Source organism: Sardina pilchardus, chromosome 1 (assembly GCF_963854185.1).
Source record: "Sardina pilchardus chromosome 1, fSarPil1.1, whole genome shotgun sequence".
Lineage (NCBI taxonomy): Eukaryota > Metazoa > Chordata > Actinopteri > Clupeiformes > Clupeidae > Sardina > Sardina pilchardus.
In genome coordinates, this window is record NC_084994.1 from 48345985 (window position 1) to 48363873 (window position 17889).

The 17889-nt window shown below is 44.0% G+C and overlaps 2 protein-coding genes across 4 annotated transcripts; one reads left to right on the forward strand and one right to left on the reverse strand.

The window, feature by feature from the left end:
- Positions 1 to 2241: 2241 nt before the first annotated feature.
- On the reverse strand, positions 2242 to 12021 carry LOC134094022 (nicotinate-nucleotide pyrophosphorylase [carboxylating]-like). Of its 3 annotated transcripts, XR_009940407.1 has the most exons (6): positions 11825 to 12021; positions 11214 to 11487; positions 10715 to 11025; positions 9778 to 9909; positions 3002 to 3319; positions 2242 to 2708 (listed from the first exon to the last, which is right to left on the reverse strand). XR_009940407.1 is itself a non-coding variant. In XM_062547397.1 (5 exons), the coding sequence occupies exons 2-5, from the start codon at positions 11455 to 11457 to the stop codon at positions 3116 to 3118; spliced, it is 891 nt and encodes a 296-aa protein (XP_062403381.1). In that variant the 5' UTR covers positions 11458 to 11482; positions 11825 to 12021; the 3' UTR covers positions 2242 to 3115. The 3 variants fall into 3 exon arrangements, 2 of the variants coding, with proteins under 2 accessions (XP_062403381.1, XP_062403369.1); XM_062547397.1 differs by having other exon boundaries at positions 2242 to 3319; positions 11214 to 11482; XM_062547385.1 differs by having other exon boundaries at positions 2242 to 3319.
- A 92-nt stretch (positions 12022 to 12113) lies between these two features.
- Positions 12114 to 17439, forward strand: LOC134094037 (THO complex subunit 4-like). The gene is made up of 6 exons (XM_062547409.1): positions 12114 to 12462; positions 13575 to 13736; positions 14650 to 14797; positions 14975 to 15044; positions 16064 to 16364; positions 17115 to 17439. The coding sequence occupies exons 1-6, from the start codon at positions 12259 to 12261 to the stop codon at positions 17127 to 17129; spliced, it is 900 nt and encodes a 299-aa protein (XP_062403393.1). The 5' UTR covers positions 12114 to 12258; the 3' UTR covers positions 17130 to 17439.
- Positions 17440 to 17889: the final 450 nt, after the last annotated feature.

Below are 17889 nucleotides of genomic sequence, written 5' to 3' on the forward strand. Positions count from 1 at the left end.
TGTATAACACCCGTCTCACCCGGAAAGCTATCCGCATTGTGCAAGATCCCACTCACCCCTCACACAGCCTCTTCACCCTGCTGCCATCTGGAAGGAGACTGAGAAACCTCCAGGCCAGGACCAACAGGCTGAGGGACAGCTTTTTTCATCAAACTGTCAGGGCACTCAACTCCCTTCCTGCTCTGCCCCCATTCCCTGCTGCCCCCCCTCCCACATAAACTCAGGGCGCAATCACTCCCCGCCCCCTTCCCACATAACTCAGGACGCTTAATACACTCATTCCCCCTTACCCAAAGACTTCCATACAAGTTTTTATTTATTCTCTAAAAGAACTACCCGCTTCTATTTTATCTTACTATTTTGAATAATCAACATTAGAGTCTGTTAATGCCCCGTGGTTAAGTGAATATAGTTACTTTTAGCAATGGCCTTCTTTTTGACACCATGGCTCAAACACTGTGGCTGATTCTAATTTAGATAGCTTGCAACAGGAAGGGTGCGCCATCCCTCCCCTCCCTCCTCGGTCAGATCAACGAGCGACCGCATGTACAGTATTGCATAAAGCTGAAGCATCTGTTCACACTTTGCACACCCTTCCCAGCACACTTGGTCTGGCTCTGAGGAAGTTCACCATGACATACTGACTTTGTCATACTATGACTTTACCATGCATGTGAAAGTCCTCCATCATGCGCGCACGTACACACACACGCACGCCAATATTTCCGGTCTCTTTCTACCTTTTCTGTGTAATAAGCCTAACTTCTCGATTGGTGGCTCAGTAAAACTTTTCTGAAGAGTGCACCCCTCCGCCACCACCATCCTCTCCTTTCCTCGTCAGTACTTGCTCTTTGTACACAGCACTCTTTCACCTACAAACGGCAGACCACAAAATGAATGCTGAAACGCTGACATGTTCCCACATCAGTTATTGTATGCGGTTTAGTCTTAGTAACAAAACTAGTGCCACGCCATGTTTAGATCAACAATACAAAAATGTTTTATCCAAAACCATTACTGAGAATGCATTTTAATTAGCTTATTGACAACAAGCAATGACATACAAATAGATTGTCATATAATTAAAGCCTGACTCTGATGTCTTCCACTTAAAGCAACACTAAAGCACCTCGTTCGCACGCACGCTATTTGTTTAACGATGTCCACAGACAAGGTAGAGTACAGTATGTTGCATGATTTTATGAAAGTATTGATGAATGTTCAGATGCACTACCCGATCTGGTAAACTTGCATGGTTATGGTTATGGCTATGGTTATTTGGCAGACGCCTTTGTCCAAAGCGTCAGTTGGTAAGGTCACTATGGTACATAGTGCGGTTATAGCCGATAGAAGCCGCGAAGCGAATGCAGAAATGCCGTTCACCCTGTTATGAGTTGATGAACCACTGAAATGATTTTGTAAACATTATTTTAAGGTAGAAATATGATCATAAGGAAGGGGTTGTAGCTCAACTGGTAATTCCTCAAGGTGTGTAATAATATTGAATCCATCAATAGATCGCAAAGCTCGCACTAGGGGGGCGTTACAAAGTGCAGTACGTGACCAGTCAATAGGCGCGTTCAAGTTCAACCCCAACTGACCTCTTGCAGGAGCAAGATCTGCCGGTGACAGCAGGGGAGGGGATACAAACACTGCTATGAAGTTGTACACTCTCTACTTCCCGTAGTCTAGACGTGACCACATGACAAAACATGAGGCACAGGCCCTTGTGGATATGAAGAGGCATCTAAACACCTGCACATACGTCAGGGATGTAAAAGCCAATTTGGGCGAAGTCCTGACGTCATGAAGGCATGATCTAGGCTCCGCAGTACCTAGAGAGGTGCTGCGCTGCTGCACAGCAGAAGCCTGGTCCCGCCTTGCTCCTGCGATAAGTTAAGGCCATGTGATATCGACTGCAGAGTCGATATCAACAGCAACAGAAATGCATCGGAGTTATGTTGCAGCTACTTTGTAGTCACTACATCACAACAGTGTATTACTCGAGATAGTTTAGCACCAGACTTGTAAAATGACCAACCACAGCACTCTACAATGACATTACCCCAGATGCATACTTTTAGGAGGTAAAGGTACAAGACGGATTGAGGACCTGTGTGCACTTGGTAGTTGTGCAGTCTGAAGGAAAAGGTGCCGCAGGAAAATCCAGGCAGAACAGGTGAGATGCATCACCTCACGGTGCCTGTTCACTGTTGCATTCAACCAGCTGACAGCAGCTCATTACAAGCTCATGACCACTTCTTTATTTGTCTGCCATCACCGTTATCAAACATACATCAGAGAACGTTATGTTAGGAACAGGTGTTAAAAGTAAGAGCTTTACCTGCTGCATTCTATTAGAAAGAAAGCTTGCAGTAAAACCTGCTTACATGAGAGAATGGTATACTTATATTATACTGGAATGTGAGCTTTTAAAGGTATCAATTAAATATGTGAAGTATGTCTATTATGTACTATTTCAAATGACTGCATATTATTATTCAAATTATTCGCATGACTATTTCAGCACTATAGTAACACTGATTGAGTACATTCAAATTCTTGATGACACCAGTACTGATGAGACGGTAGAGATTTGTCCAGTAGGCTTATGACCAGACGGGGCGAGGTCCTGTGGTCACCATGGCACAGAACAGCTTATGTGACGGAAACATCCAGAATCCAAGGAAATAGAGGCATCAGATGCACTGCAAAAAGAGAAATCTTACCAAGTGTTATAATCTTATATCAAGATTAAAAAAATCTAGTTTGTATTGTTTTTAGTATAAAGATATTTACTTTGAGCTTTCTTGTAAGATTATTTGACTTATTTGATAAGTCACTATCTTCTGAAATTAAGACATAAACAAAACAAGCAAATTTGTCTGCCATAGGATTAAGAAAATTCTTAATTAAATCTTAAATCTCATCTTAAATTGAGGCAAATTTTCTTAATCCATTGGCAGATAAATCTGGTTGTTTTTTTATGTTAAGATCATACCACTTGGTAAGATATCACTTTTTGCAGAGTGGCACATTCAGTGACTGGAAGTGAACAGGAATAAATCCAGGAAGACCCCCCCCCCCCTGCTATCCAGTCCACCAAGCTCCTGCTTCACTGTCCAACCTGGGGGTCGGGGCGCTGCACCTTGAGGGAGAAGTCGGAGACGGGGCACCCTTGGGTCAGGCAGCCCAGGGAGATGACGTCCACATGGGGGGAGAAGTACCGGGGCAGGGTGGCGGGCGTCACGCCTCCGCTGGCCTCGATGATCACGCCCGGGAAGTCCCGCTTCAGGGCCTGGGCAGCGATGTGAAGGTCCTGTGGACGAGCAGGAGGCAGACACAAGTTCAAGACCCGAGCGACTGGTCAAGCGACTCCTGAGGAGCACTGGCCGAAGGAAGAGAGCTCGGAGTGGCACTTCGGAAAAGTCTGATGAAGTATCATTTTCAAAACAACATACACATGCGCAATGCCTTCACTACTGATGCCTCGGCCTGTGGGACGAAGACAGCCCTGACGTGTCACACTTTCAAGAAGGGACTGACAAGTGTGCAAACCACCCCCGTGTCACCAGTCAAGTGTGACGGTTGGTCTTACTCAACACCTCTTCCTGCACCGACTAGCAGGCTAATCTAAACTCCACATCTGAAACTAGCGGAGCAGAGCAGAGCCTGTGCTATGATGAGATAAAGAGGGAGAGAGAGAGAGAGAGAGAGAGAATGACAGACAGAGACAGATATACAAAGAGAGAGAGACAGAGAGAGAATGACAGACAGAGACAGAGAGAGACATACATGGGGAGAGAGAGAGAGAGAGAGAGAGAGAGAGAGAGAGAGAGAGAGAGAGAGAGAGAGAGAGAGAGAGAGAGAGAGAGAGAGAGGGGCCAAGGACAGGGGGAGGGGAAAACAATGTGACAAACTGCATAACAACATCATTAACCATGAGTTAATTTTTCTCACACATCTGAACACACACTTTGGACATGTGCAGTGAGTTGTGTAATGACTAAAAAAAACTATGGCTTCAGTCACTCAGGATATGTTCAGGTGTTTTTTCTGGGCCCAGTATGGTTTTGAGTTACAGCCCTAACTCCTATACTTGGGCTCTAAGAACAAGCCAAACGAACGCAATGAATCTTTTGACATTTGATTATCTAAGTGTGAAGCGCCTCCAGGAAATGAGAATGTGTGGGTTTATCTCCAGGGCAATCGTAAGACTTCATGACCTGCTGGTTGGTTCCCCATTCTCAGAATATGGAGGGCAGGGTCAGCGGTGGGATTTATTCAATATTCAAAATCTAGCGTTTCTTTTTTCATTTTCTAGGAGCTCCTACCACACCCTGTCATAGCTATATTTAGGCTTATGTTTCTTAGCAGACACTTTTGTCCAAAGCAGCTCACATTATAGACCGTTGTTGAGCCTACGTCACTACGTTCACTGGAGGCAAAACAACCATCAACTGCCATCAGCTACAACACAAAACTCATCCGATACGTCATTGTATTGTAAATCTTGGACATGACCATTTGGGACACAGTTAAATATACAATGATTTATACACCCGCAACATACTCTCCTTACTGTAGACGCTCAGTTTTTCAATAACGTATTTATAAATATCCGGCCATTCAACGGAGGGCAATCCTGCTACGTCTTCTTTCCAATCACTTAGAATAGGGATCTGTCAGAATGGTCCCACCTGATAATGTCTGTTTTTTCAAAAAAAATTTCAAATAATCCTCCCAATCCCGTACACTGAGTGTATGTACATACTGTTTTATATCGTTAGCCATTTCAGCAAAGGTTAATTACGGACTCATTTTAGCCGCATTACTAGTGCTTTTCAATAGCCGCCTAACTTTTCTGCCGCCAGTGACGTCACGCAAACCCGGATATTTATACCGTTGTGAAGGGGTCTATTCAGCCACAATCAATTCCAAAGGAGCGCCTCTAGCTTGGAAGACTGGGGGTGCCTCTCATTCATGTTTTATACTTCCTCCCCTCCTTCCTCGGTCCTCGTCCTCACTGATCTACATAAAGAATGATGGGGCAGCAACAATGGGATAGTCAATCCAGTGTTAGTTATAGATCTGTGGGAACGAGCCTGGAGGATCGAGCATCGAGGATCGAGGAGAGATTTTGAGAGGTACCCTGTGTATTCCTCTGGTGCTCTTCAGGGATCCAAAGAGTTGAAAACGTTTTACATAAAATCCGAGGCACTCAACATGCATTTAAAAATCCTTTAATCTCTATCATGTTAAAACACGCCTATGCGTTTCATCATCACAACCTTCACCAGAGCATGACAAAATGGTTGCCTTTGGACATTTTTGTAGCCTGGCTAGCGCCTACCACTTCTCAAATGAGACGTGGTCTGGCAATCAAACGTTAATTTTCTCGTATTTGAAAAAATGCCCAGATCCGTTCATTGGGCGCCACAGATGTCTATCAAATGCATCTGTGCATAGCTCGCCATCGTCTTGCTTTCCCCCCGTTCCGTGATTGGTCCCCTATCTCAGGCAAAAATGAGGGTGGTAGTTTCCAGACTGCCTTAGCAGCGTGGCAGTAAGGGAACACCCAGGCTAGCATTTTTGCAACCTGACTAAATGGTGCATTCTAGACAGCATTTAAACTAGTGGGACGTGGGATTTATCCTATACCTCCAACTACGAAAGGTGCACAGGAACACCTGTCGAAGTGGGACCTCCTACTCGCGAACTCGTAGGAGCTCGACCTGCCCCGACCTCAATAAAATTAAGTCGGAGGGTTATGGCGGCGCCCATGGAGACATGCTCCGTGACGGGTAACTTCAAGGAATACGCTATAAACTTTAGGGTAGAGTTGTTTTAGACACGGTAATTAACTTGTTCTTCATATTATGACTTAAAATTGTGTCAACAAAGAATACAACGTATTGTGAAAGTAGTTATAACGTTATACAGTTAGCCTAGCCTAATTTGCTAACGTTACGGCGGTAAGCTAACGTTACAGCGGTCGCCCATGTTTTCTAAACCTCCCACTCCAAAACGCTTGGAACGCTTTGAAGTGGGAGGTAGGACGTTTTAGGTAGGGTACGTCCCACCTCCTACTCGTTTGGATGAGGTCTGGAACGCAGCATAAGACTCAACCCTTTACCACCATACTCAGTGCACGTAGAGAGGTTTGATACAGTGTGCTCATGACAGGACATCACCAAAGACACAGAACGTGACACTTCCGTAGTATCCCACATAATCACTCTTGACTCAGCAGATACACTGCAGCGTCTTTTTTTACTGTGCAGATTAGTAATCAATTATTTGTCACGGCCCATGCAAATTTTGATGGATTATATTTGGATGTCTGAGCATTTAATTCATCGGAATGTAGAGAGGATTTCAAGTGATAGGCCTACACCAAAATCCCACCTTTACGGTTGATAATGACTTTTCACATTTTGAAATTATTAGGGCATGTTCAACCTCACAGATTTGTCAAGAAGTTTTTAAACATAGTTTTTATATCGTTATCTACATTGCGCTGCCTATTCCGTTACCTCAGGTGTGGCCACTATTGGGTTGTCAGCTGATAGTCCACTGATGCTGATCAATGTATGAGGGTGACCATAAACACGCAGATGTACTTTCACTTCACATTCTCATAGCTGTGGAGAAACGTCCCGCTCGAGGCATGCATTCGCATGTGTATTTCGACCACACCGTGGTCACCTCAGTGGTGTGAAAGAAGGTGTGACAACACTTCTCGAAGCTTCCTCTGTTCTGCTTTTTTCCACACTTGCTCAAGAACCCTAAAAATAGGCAGAAATTACCAAACACTAAAAATAATTGAATGCAACGTGCCGCCTTACTTCTGCACACACCTTACTTGTCATAAAACCTCAGAGAGAGAACATCATTGCACACGAATGAGTAAATAAACCGAAATATTATGCAGGTTGTGCCTAACAAATGCCTCTTCGCTGTTCTAAAACCACTGCTAGGGCCTCTAGAGGCTTATTGCTTAATTATACACTGATGTACGGGTGCATGTAGCTGGCTTTGGACCTGTCGCTGGCTTTGCACAGACAGAAATTGGCCGCGTTTCCTAGATTCGTTAAGAAGCTCTTAAGCACTAACATCTTCTTAGGAGCGCTCTTAAGAACACTCCTCAGAAGATCTTAGCACTGAAGAGCTTCTTAACAAATTTGGGAAATGCACCCATTGCTTGTAATTCATAGCCTGACGAGCCAGACCCACATCAAGATGTAGGGTCTGGGAACTCACTGCACTCAGGGCTCAATCGGAGGGGTGGGATAAACAGTTGTCCTTCAAATTCCCTCTCCACAATAGGATAACGCTAAACAAATCATCTTCTGGTTTTCAAGTAGCAGGATGCGTTACCGTCGCAACCTCTGTTCGCATGTCAGTCACCATTATGTTAAGCCCGCCCACCGACTTTATACACACTGTGATTGGCTCGCTAGATTTTCCAGTTCTCAGCTCCTAAACTCTATGGATCGTGCCTAGACTGCCCCGCCAGCCAAATTACATTTGCTGCCGCTAGGGGCGTCTAGATTTCTAGGCTATGTAATTCAAGCACTGACTCACCCCTCACCAATCACACACTCATGACCCAGGTTGATGACCAGCGCTGGACTTAACAGCACCAGAAAGAAGTTCAATTTCAAGTTTATTGTCATGTACTCATCAGGTTGCTAGGTTACGGGGACGCTGGCGAGACACGCCGCTCCGTCTGGCTTATGTTTTTGTCTTTTTATGTAATGTTCGTAATTTTGTGCTTTATTCTGTTATTTTTTTTGTAGTTATTTGTGTAGTTAAATGTTTTGCACTCTTTTCACGCAATCTCGATAGTCTTGTGCGTTTTAGTCTTTTTTTTCTGCAAACAAGTTGGCTGATGCCATTAAGTCCACTGGGTTGAAGACGATGGCTAGCTTTAGCCCTGGGCCTCTCACATCCTCCATCCGTGAGCAGCGCTGAACTTCACCGTCTGGTCAGGACAGGACCTTGCTACCAAGTGCGGGCGGTGTGCTGCTACCGCGACTGCCGAGCTGCTGGCCTGCGAGCTGCCATGCTCAGCCTGGAGTCTGATCGAGCAGTTGCCAAGCAGAAAACAAGCTGTCGCTGTCGGGCTCAACTGAGTCGCTGATCTGCAGGGTCGCCCAAGACTTCCGACGGTTCTTTGCTTCTGCTGCTTGTGCTTCTGGTGCTGTCCAGCCGGCATCCACCGGGTTGGTTCAAGGCTGTGTGTCATCATTATTTATTTGATTTGTGTTTGTCTGTCTGTCTTGTATGTCTTGGTGTCACGGGAACGCTGGCGATAACGCCGCTCCATCCGACATTTTTGTCTTGTTTTTATTTGTTTGTTTGTCTTGTTATCACGGGTACGCATGGCGACTACGCCGCTACGTTTCGGCACTGTCTTATGTGTGAAGCGCTTTGGGTTGCACTGTGTACGTTAAAATGCGCTATACAAATGAACTTTACTTTACTTTACCCTACATAAAAAAAATTATAAGTAATGAAATTCCTTGTGCTCAAGTGTCCATTCAACTACATAAATAAATTAAAAGAAAATAAATGAATACCGTAGATACTATACAAAAAGAGGGATTGGGGAGCACCAAGGGACACCCAGGAGCAAAAGGGAGGTGAACGTGAAAACTTCAGGCCCCTGATGTCATTGCTGTAGATTACTGCCATGCACAGATGGCATATAAGGAGCATAGAGTCAACATCACATCAAGCGGAGACCAAATGGATAACTATAGAAACGTGAACTGTATTGAACTAGTTCTGTGGCGAGCGTTAGCCGAAGCAAACCCTTTGATTTCTCTCGTAAAACAGCCCTTTCCTCTCACAGCTGTGCAGCACTCAACACAGGAAGTGCTCTCACGTGGGGTTTTCACACCTGCGTGATGATGCAGCCTATGAGACGACATGGAAAAACACTAAATGAAATTTAGTCTGACTGTGTGGTAAATGTTGGTGACAAACAGTCAGACCCCAGACTGACAGCCAGGTCTGTAGAACTGACTATTAATACAAATGAGAAGTGAAAACCTGGCCGGACAAACTGTGGTGTGTTTGGGGTTGGCCGACTGTTTTCAAACATGCTGACAATGCTAAGAATACCGTGTTTTTGCATCGTTTCTTGCCAGAGGAAGACCCCAGACAGACAGAGCATAGAGCACATTAACAAAATGTAAAAACTCAGCAAGTGAAAGGTCTTAAGTTGCCTAGAATTAAGGCTATAGGTCATGTCTGGTGCTTTCACTTCTGCAGTCACTCATAAGGACTGCTACGAAAGGTCTAACCAGGTCCTCCCCTGAGAGGGTAGCAGGTTAGATCTCGACATGAAGCGCCCCCAGCAACTAAAAGGTCTGGTCTATGCTTCCGGTGAAAAGTTGTTGATATTTGAGTAACAACTCAGCAATACAATTACACCGACCCGTTTGTGCCCCTTAAGCCATGTGATGTGATTGGCTGAAGAAGAGCAGGTCACTGTCCAAGCCACGTTATTTGTTTCCCATTTAAAGCTAGGTCTCTGTACGAGACAGAACGGACAGCTGGAGGAGCTATTAGATTAAATAAGAATCACAGACTGATATTGTGCAAATCAGAGACAAAGTACAAATCCACACAGGTCTGTTCTGCTTTTCTGAAGGGTCCAAAATATGGACGCTCCAAATAGAAAGAAAGAAAGACAGACAGAAAGACACTTACTTTATTGATCCCCAAGGGAAATTCAAGAACATGGATGCTCGAGCAGGGCCTCACCTCAGGTCTGAAGTTGTCCAGCATGATGATTTCGGCGCCGGCCCCGGCGGCCTCCCTCCCCTCCTCCTCACTCCTGCACTCCACCTCAATCTTGGTGCTGAAGCCACACACCGACCGAGCGTCCGCCACCGCCTAGTGAGCCACACACCAGAGTGTGAGATATCACGAGAACAATAAAACACTTACTCACTTTGTACTCAGTTTTTCCAGTTCTATTCAATGTCTGTAGACTGGTGCCAAAACAACCAAAATTGCATTAAGGTGCTTAACCAAGACCAGGGAATCTGGTTCTCAAGTGTTTCCTTAGGAAATATCTTAAGAAAAAATCTAAGAAAAAAACAGAGGAATTGTATTCATCAACAACAAAAATTGTATTCATCCAACAAAATCTTCTTAAATTCTGTCAGAAGGGGGAAGGGGGAGGGGTAGTGTATGTGTTGGGGCAGGATTAATGGTATGTGTGAGTCGGGGGGGGGGTGTAATGGAGTGTGTGTGTGTAGGGGGGTAATGAAATGGTGTGTATATGGGGGGGGGGGGGGGGGGGGAGTGATGAACAAGAAATAGGCTGGTACAAGATATGTCAAAAGTACTAAGCATAAGTATTTCCCACAATGTAATGTAGAACTAAGATTTTCGCTAAAAGGAAGCAATGCAGGGAAATCCCTTTCAGTGTGTGAGAAACGGTGTCACATCGCCCTCCTCCTCACACACAACACGTCTAACATGGGCCACCTTCCTTAGAGATTGCGGAACCTAGACATGTGTTGAAATGTGGGCCCTCCCAGAGATAATAATTCAGGCGTCCTGGTCCTCCCTTCCTCCCACAGACAGCCGCACATATCTGTGAGATGCTCCCCACTATCTATCTATCCATCCATCCATCCATCCATCTATCCATCTCTCTATCTATCTATCCATCCATCCATCCCATCCATACCTGTGAGATGCTCCCGACAGCCCACACGTGGTTGTCCTTCAGCATCACCATGCTGCTCAGGTCGTGCCGGTGAGTGGACACCCCTCCCACCAGCATGCTGTACTTCTCCACCAGCCGGAAGCCTGGCGTGGTCTTGCGCGTGCCCGCCACCTGCCCGTGCCACCCGGCCGCCCGGGCCAGACTCTGCAGCTGGGCGCAGCGCGTGGCGATGCCGGAGGCTCGCGCCAGGCAGTTCAGCGCAGGCCGCTCCCCCAGCAGGACGCACCTGGCCGGGCCGGTCACCACCGCGGCAACGGTCACTGGGTCTGGGCCTGAGAGAGCACAGGGAGGAAACTTGTGAGAGTGCTATTGCAACATGTGCATCAACACAGTCGCCACACAGAGTCTCTGCGTGCCATGTTTGTGTTACAAACTAACCCCATACATGAGATTTTATTTGAGTGCTGGGTCTCCTCATTAGAAAGTCTCTGACTAAATGACTATAGCCTCTCTCACCCACCCAACTTGTGGCCCTCTGTGAAGCTCCATTGCACAGTGCATCCCAGCTCTGTGAAGACTGCGTTGAAGAACGGGCAGCCCGCCAGTACCGTGTCTGGGGATTTGCACAGCAACCGGGCCTTCACCTCACGTGATCCGACGCACACTCCTGCCAGATCAAAGTTCGGCGTGTCTTCCATCAGCCAATCCTGCGCGAGCCGGCTCAGCGCATTAGGGGGGATTGTTTGTGAAAGATCACGTGACATCTTGTTCTGAGTTCAAAACAGGAAGCTGCCCTATTGACAAAAAAATGAATAATCAATCATGTCACGGTAGGCTACGTAACATAAACGACATCGTAATTACATTAATTAAACATTACAACAATAAAAGTACAAATAACAGATAGGCTAGTCCTAAGAATCTGGTTGTGACTAGCATATGCCTTGGCTACTGTTCCTTATCTTACGTTTACGTCGAGGAATGCCGGCCTTGAGGTTATTATTTAGGCTATCGGCTAGAAATATAAAGCATGCAACTGCATTTCTTAGCAAAACGAAAACCAGCACCTGGAAAGGCAGAGCATGTACCTTAGGCTGACTCGCCATGATGGCCTAGGCCTATTACACTCACCGTTGTCTCGATTAAATGTAGGTATAGTCACAAAGAATTCTCACAGAAACGACTAGGATGACAAGCAATGTTGATTTCTGTCCCTCGGGGTCAATAATCTAGGGAGGCTGTGTACACTGTTGCATGTCTTCAAAATAAAAGTTGCCATGCGTGAAAACTGAGGGAACTGAGAATTGAGAGGGACTTCAGGCCTAAAACTTTTTTGCAAGTTTTTTAAGGGCCCACAATATAGGCTACCGCCAGAGGGCTCCACCAAATAAAGCTTTCGTGCGAATGTAGCGAAGTAATGCGTCACTTCCGTGGTTTACATACGCACGGACGATAGCAGCTAGCAAGTTGGATAATCTTTTGTGACAAGTATTCCAGTGCTACTAAGAGTTTAGTTTGAATTGTCGAGCAATACTTATATAGGAAGAGTTTAATAGTGTGGCGATATGGCGGACAAACTCAGTATGTCGTTGGATGATATCATCAAACAGAATAAGCAACAGAAAGGTGGCGGTGGCGGCGGAAGATCTCGCAGAGGAAGCGGCAGCAGCCGTGGGGGCAGTGGGGGATTTCGAAGTGGATCGGGTCCAACGAGAAATCGACAAAATTTCAACCGGGACAGACAACCAAGACCGGCTCCATATTCCAGGGTAGGAAGATACCGATAAATCCAGACACGAAGAGTGGCCCTAAAAAAGGACACATCAGTTGTCTTTCCCGAAGACTCAACGCGGTTATCCACATAGCTAACGTTAGCCAGCTAACGAAGCTAACGTTAGTTTGTTAGCTAACATTAGCTAGCTAAGAGCATGCTCTCAAAGGCAGCATTAACGTTAGCTAGCTGGCTCATTCTTGGCGTAATCTAGAATGCGAGATAAGAATATATATGAATTCTTTAAGGAGGATCAAAGAGTTTTAATTCTGCCGAGCTTGTTTGCTTATAACATGAAGAAGAAAATCCGCTTTATTCATCTGCGGCCCGCCACATCCGACCAACTCCTGCGCCGGTGTAATGTTATCATACGACTTCGAGCTGAAGTCGTTTCAGGTGTGGACCCATTCGAGTCCAGGACCTCGATTTTTGCAGGAGAATTTCTGGATGGTCAACCCTTCTGGACTCCTCGCTCATGTGAAGGCTTCGCGGTCTATGCCATGTTTGATCTAACGGTATCAGACACTAAATTTCTCACATCAGCCTCCTCATTAAGTTTGGACAACAACATTTTACTAAAATGAATTTGAAATGGACGCTTTGCCGTGCATTGTTTTAACAATGTCTATCCCCATCAGAAGTTCAGATCTGTGGACTGAAGGTACTGAAGTGAAAACCAAATTTAGTTTTCTGGATTGTGAAATTCACCTACAGGGGAATAGGCCCTGGGAAGATCAGTTTCTTCATCGAGGGAGCATGTCCAATGGAATGGCCAGTTGGGACAGAATACATCACCTCAGCGCAGTGAACACTTGAATATTTCGGTCCACTCACCGTCCAGATCAGAGTCCTCAGTATTTAAAAGTATTTTTTTTTCCATTTGTTTTTATTTGAGGTGTTCCTTAAATTGGACAGTCGGTGCATCTACGAATCGATGCTCCTAATGTGCAGGTGTAAACATTCAAGAAATGCCCAAATTAGTTATGACTAAATCAGTGACTTACTGTTGAGTGTATTAAGTACATGTAGGTCTCTTTTTTGGGATAATGTAAATATTTTGCATTACATGATGCTAGATGTTTTTGTTTTTTGTTTTTCTTCAACTTCCAGCCTAGGGAACTGCCAGACAAATGGCAACATGACATGTTTGATGATGGATTCGGAAGTAGCAGAGTTCAGAGGCGAGACTCCAGCCCGGTTATTGGTTTGGAGACCACCGGCAAGCTGCTGGTGTCCAACTTGGACTTTGGGGTGTCTGATGCTGACATAAAGGTACCTTGCTAATGGCACTACTTTAAACAGAATGTGTGTGAATTTTTTCATAATATTTCCAGTACCTAGCCTATGGGCCTCTCAACATCCCTCCTCGATGCTCGGTCCTCCAGACTCATTCCCACTGATCTGTAACTAGCACTGGATAGACTATCCTATTGTTGCTCTCCGCCCCATCATTGTTTATCTAGATCAATGAGAATGAGGACCGAGGAAGGAAGGGAGGATATATAAAACACGAGTGAGAGGCACCCTATACAGTCATGGCTGAAATTGTTGCCACTCATGCTAAAATTGACTAAAAAGACAAATATAAAATCATCTTTTGGAAATTGATTTTAATGGCTTAAGTAATAAAATTAGGAAAAATCCAACCTTTAAGGACACCAATTTTCTTTGTGAATGTATAATGTATCATAAATAAATACATGTTCTTCCCAAAATACTGGGGTAAAAAATATTGGCACCCCTATATAACCCTATGACCTGTATAGTATATATAGCTCACATAAATTATATAGATATGGTATAAGAAGTATACTGTAGCCTAAATGATGATTCAGCCTACATAACCAGTTATCTCAAGGAACAATAATAAACATTACAAATGTTGTATACACATATTTAACCTTATACTGATAGCCACTTCAACACAACATAAACACTGTTTTAGAAGTACATGTGTCTTGTTGTTTTATTATCCTTCAATGAATGAATCATTGTAGTTCATCAGTGAAGTTAACCTTCACTAAAATGAGGGATTTGTTAATGGAAGTTAGGACATGACCTTCAGTTCTCCCATCTGAATTTAAATCCAGACTTCAGCTGATCGTTACCTTGAGTTCAAAGACCACCCAGACTCCAAATGGCCAAAAGAAAATTGGATGTCCTAACTCTTTCATCTTCTCCTCAGGAATTATTTAAGGAGTTTGGCAATCTGACAAAAGCAGCCGTGCACTATGACCGATCAGGCCGAAGCCTGGGAACAGCAGACGTCCACTTTGAGAAAAAGGCTGATGCACTCAAAGCCATGAAGCAGTACAATGGTGTCCCTCTTGACGGTACGTCGGTCTGTTGAAGTCAAAGTACACTCTGTTTAGTTTTCTGTTTTCCCATTGTAGTGAAGTGAGAAGGTGATGGAGTTTAAACCGTTGTGATGAAGTGAGAAGGTGATGGCATTTTAACCGTTGTGGTGAAGGGTGAAGGTGATGGAGTTTTAACTGTTGTCGTGTTTTCAGGTCGCTCCATGGATATCCAGCTGGTGACCGGACAGATCTCTTCAAGTCGGAGGTCACCGTCAAGGCAAAGGTTGGATGTCTCATGCTCATATCTTTAAGAATAAATATTTTCCCTCTTAACCTACAGGATCATTCTCATACACTATTCACAAAAAGTCAGGGATATTCTACTTTCAGGTGAAAGTTCAGGATGAACCTAAAATTCAATATCACCTTTATAGGTGAACTTAATGTGACCTCTGAATTGTTGGACGTAGGGCTGCTCGATTATGGTAAAAATCATCATGATTATTTTTGTTCAATATTGAGATCACGATTATTAAAGATTACTCTAATTTTTGAACTATCATCCATATTCAAAATGTATAGTTTTAAAATGTTTCAATTGAATGTTAAATATAATCCAACAGGAAAAAAAACATGAAAATGATAACGCACGCGACAGCTCAAGACGAAAAAGGAGCATTGTTATGAAACTGAATGTAACAAAATAATCATATTTCGATTATGCTATTTTCACAATTGTTGGAAGTCATAATTACGATTAATCGATTAATTCAGTTAATTGCACAGCCCTAGTTGGACGTGCACATTCAAAAGTTTTGTGTTTCAGTGCTTTCTATGTTGAAACATTACATTACATTTCACCCGAAAGCCACATATCCCTAACTTTTTGTGAGTAGTGTATCTTGTCTCTCTTGACCTAATGGAAAATTAAGATTTTTTTCTTTACTCTGGACTGTGGCAGGGAAAGAACTCTAATTGGCCTTTTTTAAGGTTTGGTTATTGGGCTGATTAAATATATTCTCTGACTCAAGAAAGAGAGTGGAATCACTTTGAGAGCTGAATGTTTGTTTCCTGATTTAACATTTGGAGTTTATTTTAAAATGTAACTGACTGATTTTCAATAGCAAGTGATGGGGCGACTTGAATGTAAATGTCACTTCAATATCAATATAAGCTACATGTGGAATACATTTGGATTGAAACCTCAAACTTGTCATTTCCGTCTAATCTTACACTTTTACAACACTGGTGAGACTTGTGAATGCATCGTGAAATCTAACCGAACCCTGATGTGTGCCACAGCTCAAGCGAAGGAGGACGAGGAGGAGACCGAGACAGAGACTCCGATTCCGGTGGAATCAAGCGGCGGGTCCGACTCGGGGCTCGCGACTCTGATTCTGGCGGCTCTTTCAGACGGGAGCGGCTCGGCGTGCGAGACCCTGATTTCGGCGGATCTAGACGTGAGGGTGGTGGTGGCGGCGGTGGCGGCGGCGGCGGATACAGAGGAAGAGGAGGACGTGGTGGACGGGGAGGACGACGGAACGAGACCAAACAGCTCACCGCTGAGGAGCTGGACGCACAGCTAGATGCCTACATTTCCAAGGTATGTCAACATTTGGCTAAAAGGTGCTGATTTCAAAACCTATATATATTTTTAAAAAAAAACCTTTGTACAAATTGACCTTTGTGTTGAGGTCTTCACAACTGTTGTCAGACCTTTGGATTCTCCCTGAAATCTGTGTAAAGCCAAAATCTGAAAGTAACTACAAAAGATGATTTTATATTCCTCTTTTTAATCAACTTTAGCATGGGTTCAAATACTTATTCTCCCCATTCTCCCTTCTAAAATCCTCTTATCCAATCAAGATCAAGGATTTTAGAAGGTTCAGACATTTAAAAGTAAAGATGAAAGTGAAAGAATAGCACAATTCTATTTTCTTCCCATTGTGCACCTGCTTGTCAGACAGATGTTTTGGTTAGTTAATTTGAAATGACCCTGTGCTGTATACCAGTAGTATTGACTAATTGAAACACTTTTTGAGCTCACCAAAACGGCTGTTTGATCAAAATAATTGGCCTACAGCGAGATGATTGCAGTGTTTTGGGCTATTCTATCCATGATGCTACCCATACATCTGAAGACGTTCTTTGGGAAAGATTCTTGACAGATTGGAGTCTTTTAACTAATGCCCCCCATTTAGTCTCTACTCAAAACGCTACAAGCTTTCAAGAATCTTTCCCAAATAGTGTCAGTCTTCTGGCGTAAGCGTGGCTTACGTTGCAACTTGCAAGTATGAAGAACGCACATTCCAGTGACAAAAAAAGTAATGAGTTGTTATTTCCTGTTCTCCAGATGGACACCAGTTAAGCAGTATCTGATGTTAAGCGCTTGACCTAGCCATTCCCTCCTCCTATGGAGAAATGCCAGTCTCGGACCTCAGGATGGACACACGTTTTTTGTTTTCTTCTTTTTTTTTTAGGAATTAGACCTCACAAGAGGTTGTGTACACAGTTGATGGTCTATGGAGAGCTTTTTATGTTTTTTGTTATGATTTTAAATTTTTCTTCTCCCGGCTCCGATATGATTTTATGCTCTCTAAATGTTTTAAATGCATAGTGGGTTTCTGTAAACACTGTAATATTTTGTAATCCTGTATTAAACCTACTGTGCCTTTGTATCTCCTGGCTCCTTTCTATTGATTCGCTTTAATTCATTCAAAAAAATTATACTAATGAGTGGCACAACTTTTTCGTGGTTGGTGGTTATGGACTATTACAAGGATGTTATGGCAGCTAGTTGGTAATGGGGAGGGTTCACTCACAAACCCAGTAAGGATCATAGAGTATGTGATCTGATTTATCGGTTAAAGCTATACCATTAATCCTTGGGAGATTTGATGAATCCCTGTTGTGATGTGGGACCCCTGATGCATGTTGGATAACACTCAAATGACTTATTATAGGCTACCCGTGAGAAGGGCGGTCTCCAGTCTGTTAGTTGAATATGTGTTTAGAAGAATTATTGTGTGGTTATACAGACCAACCAAATGGAGATCAACAAGTGCGAGCCACTCCTTCAAGTCGCGGACATCTGACATGCCTCCGGGAACTTACGCTGCGTCTTTCCC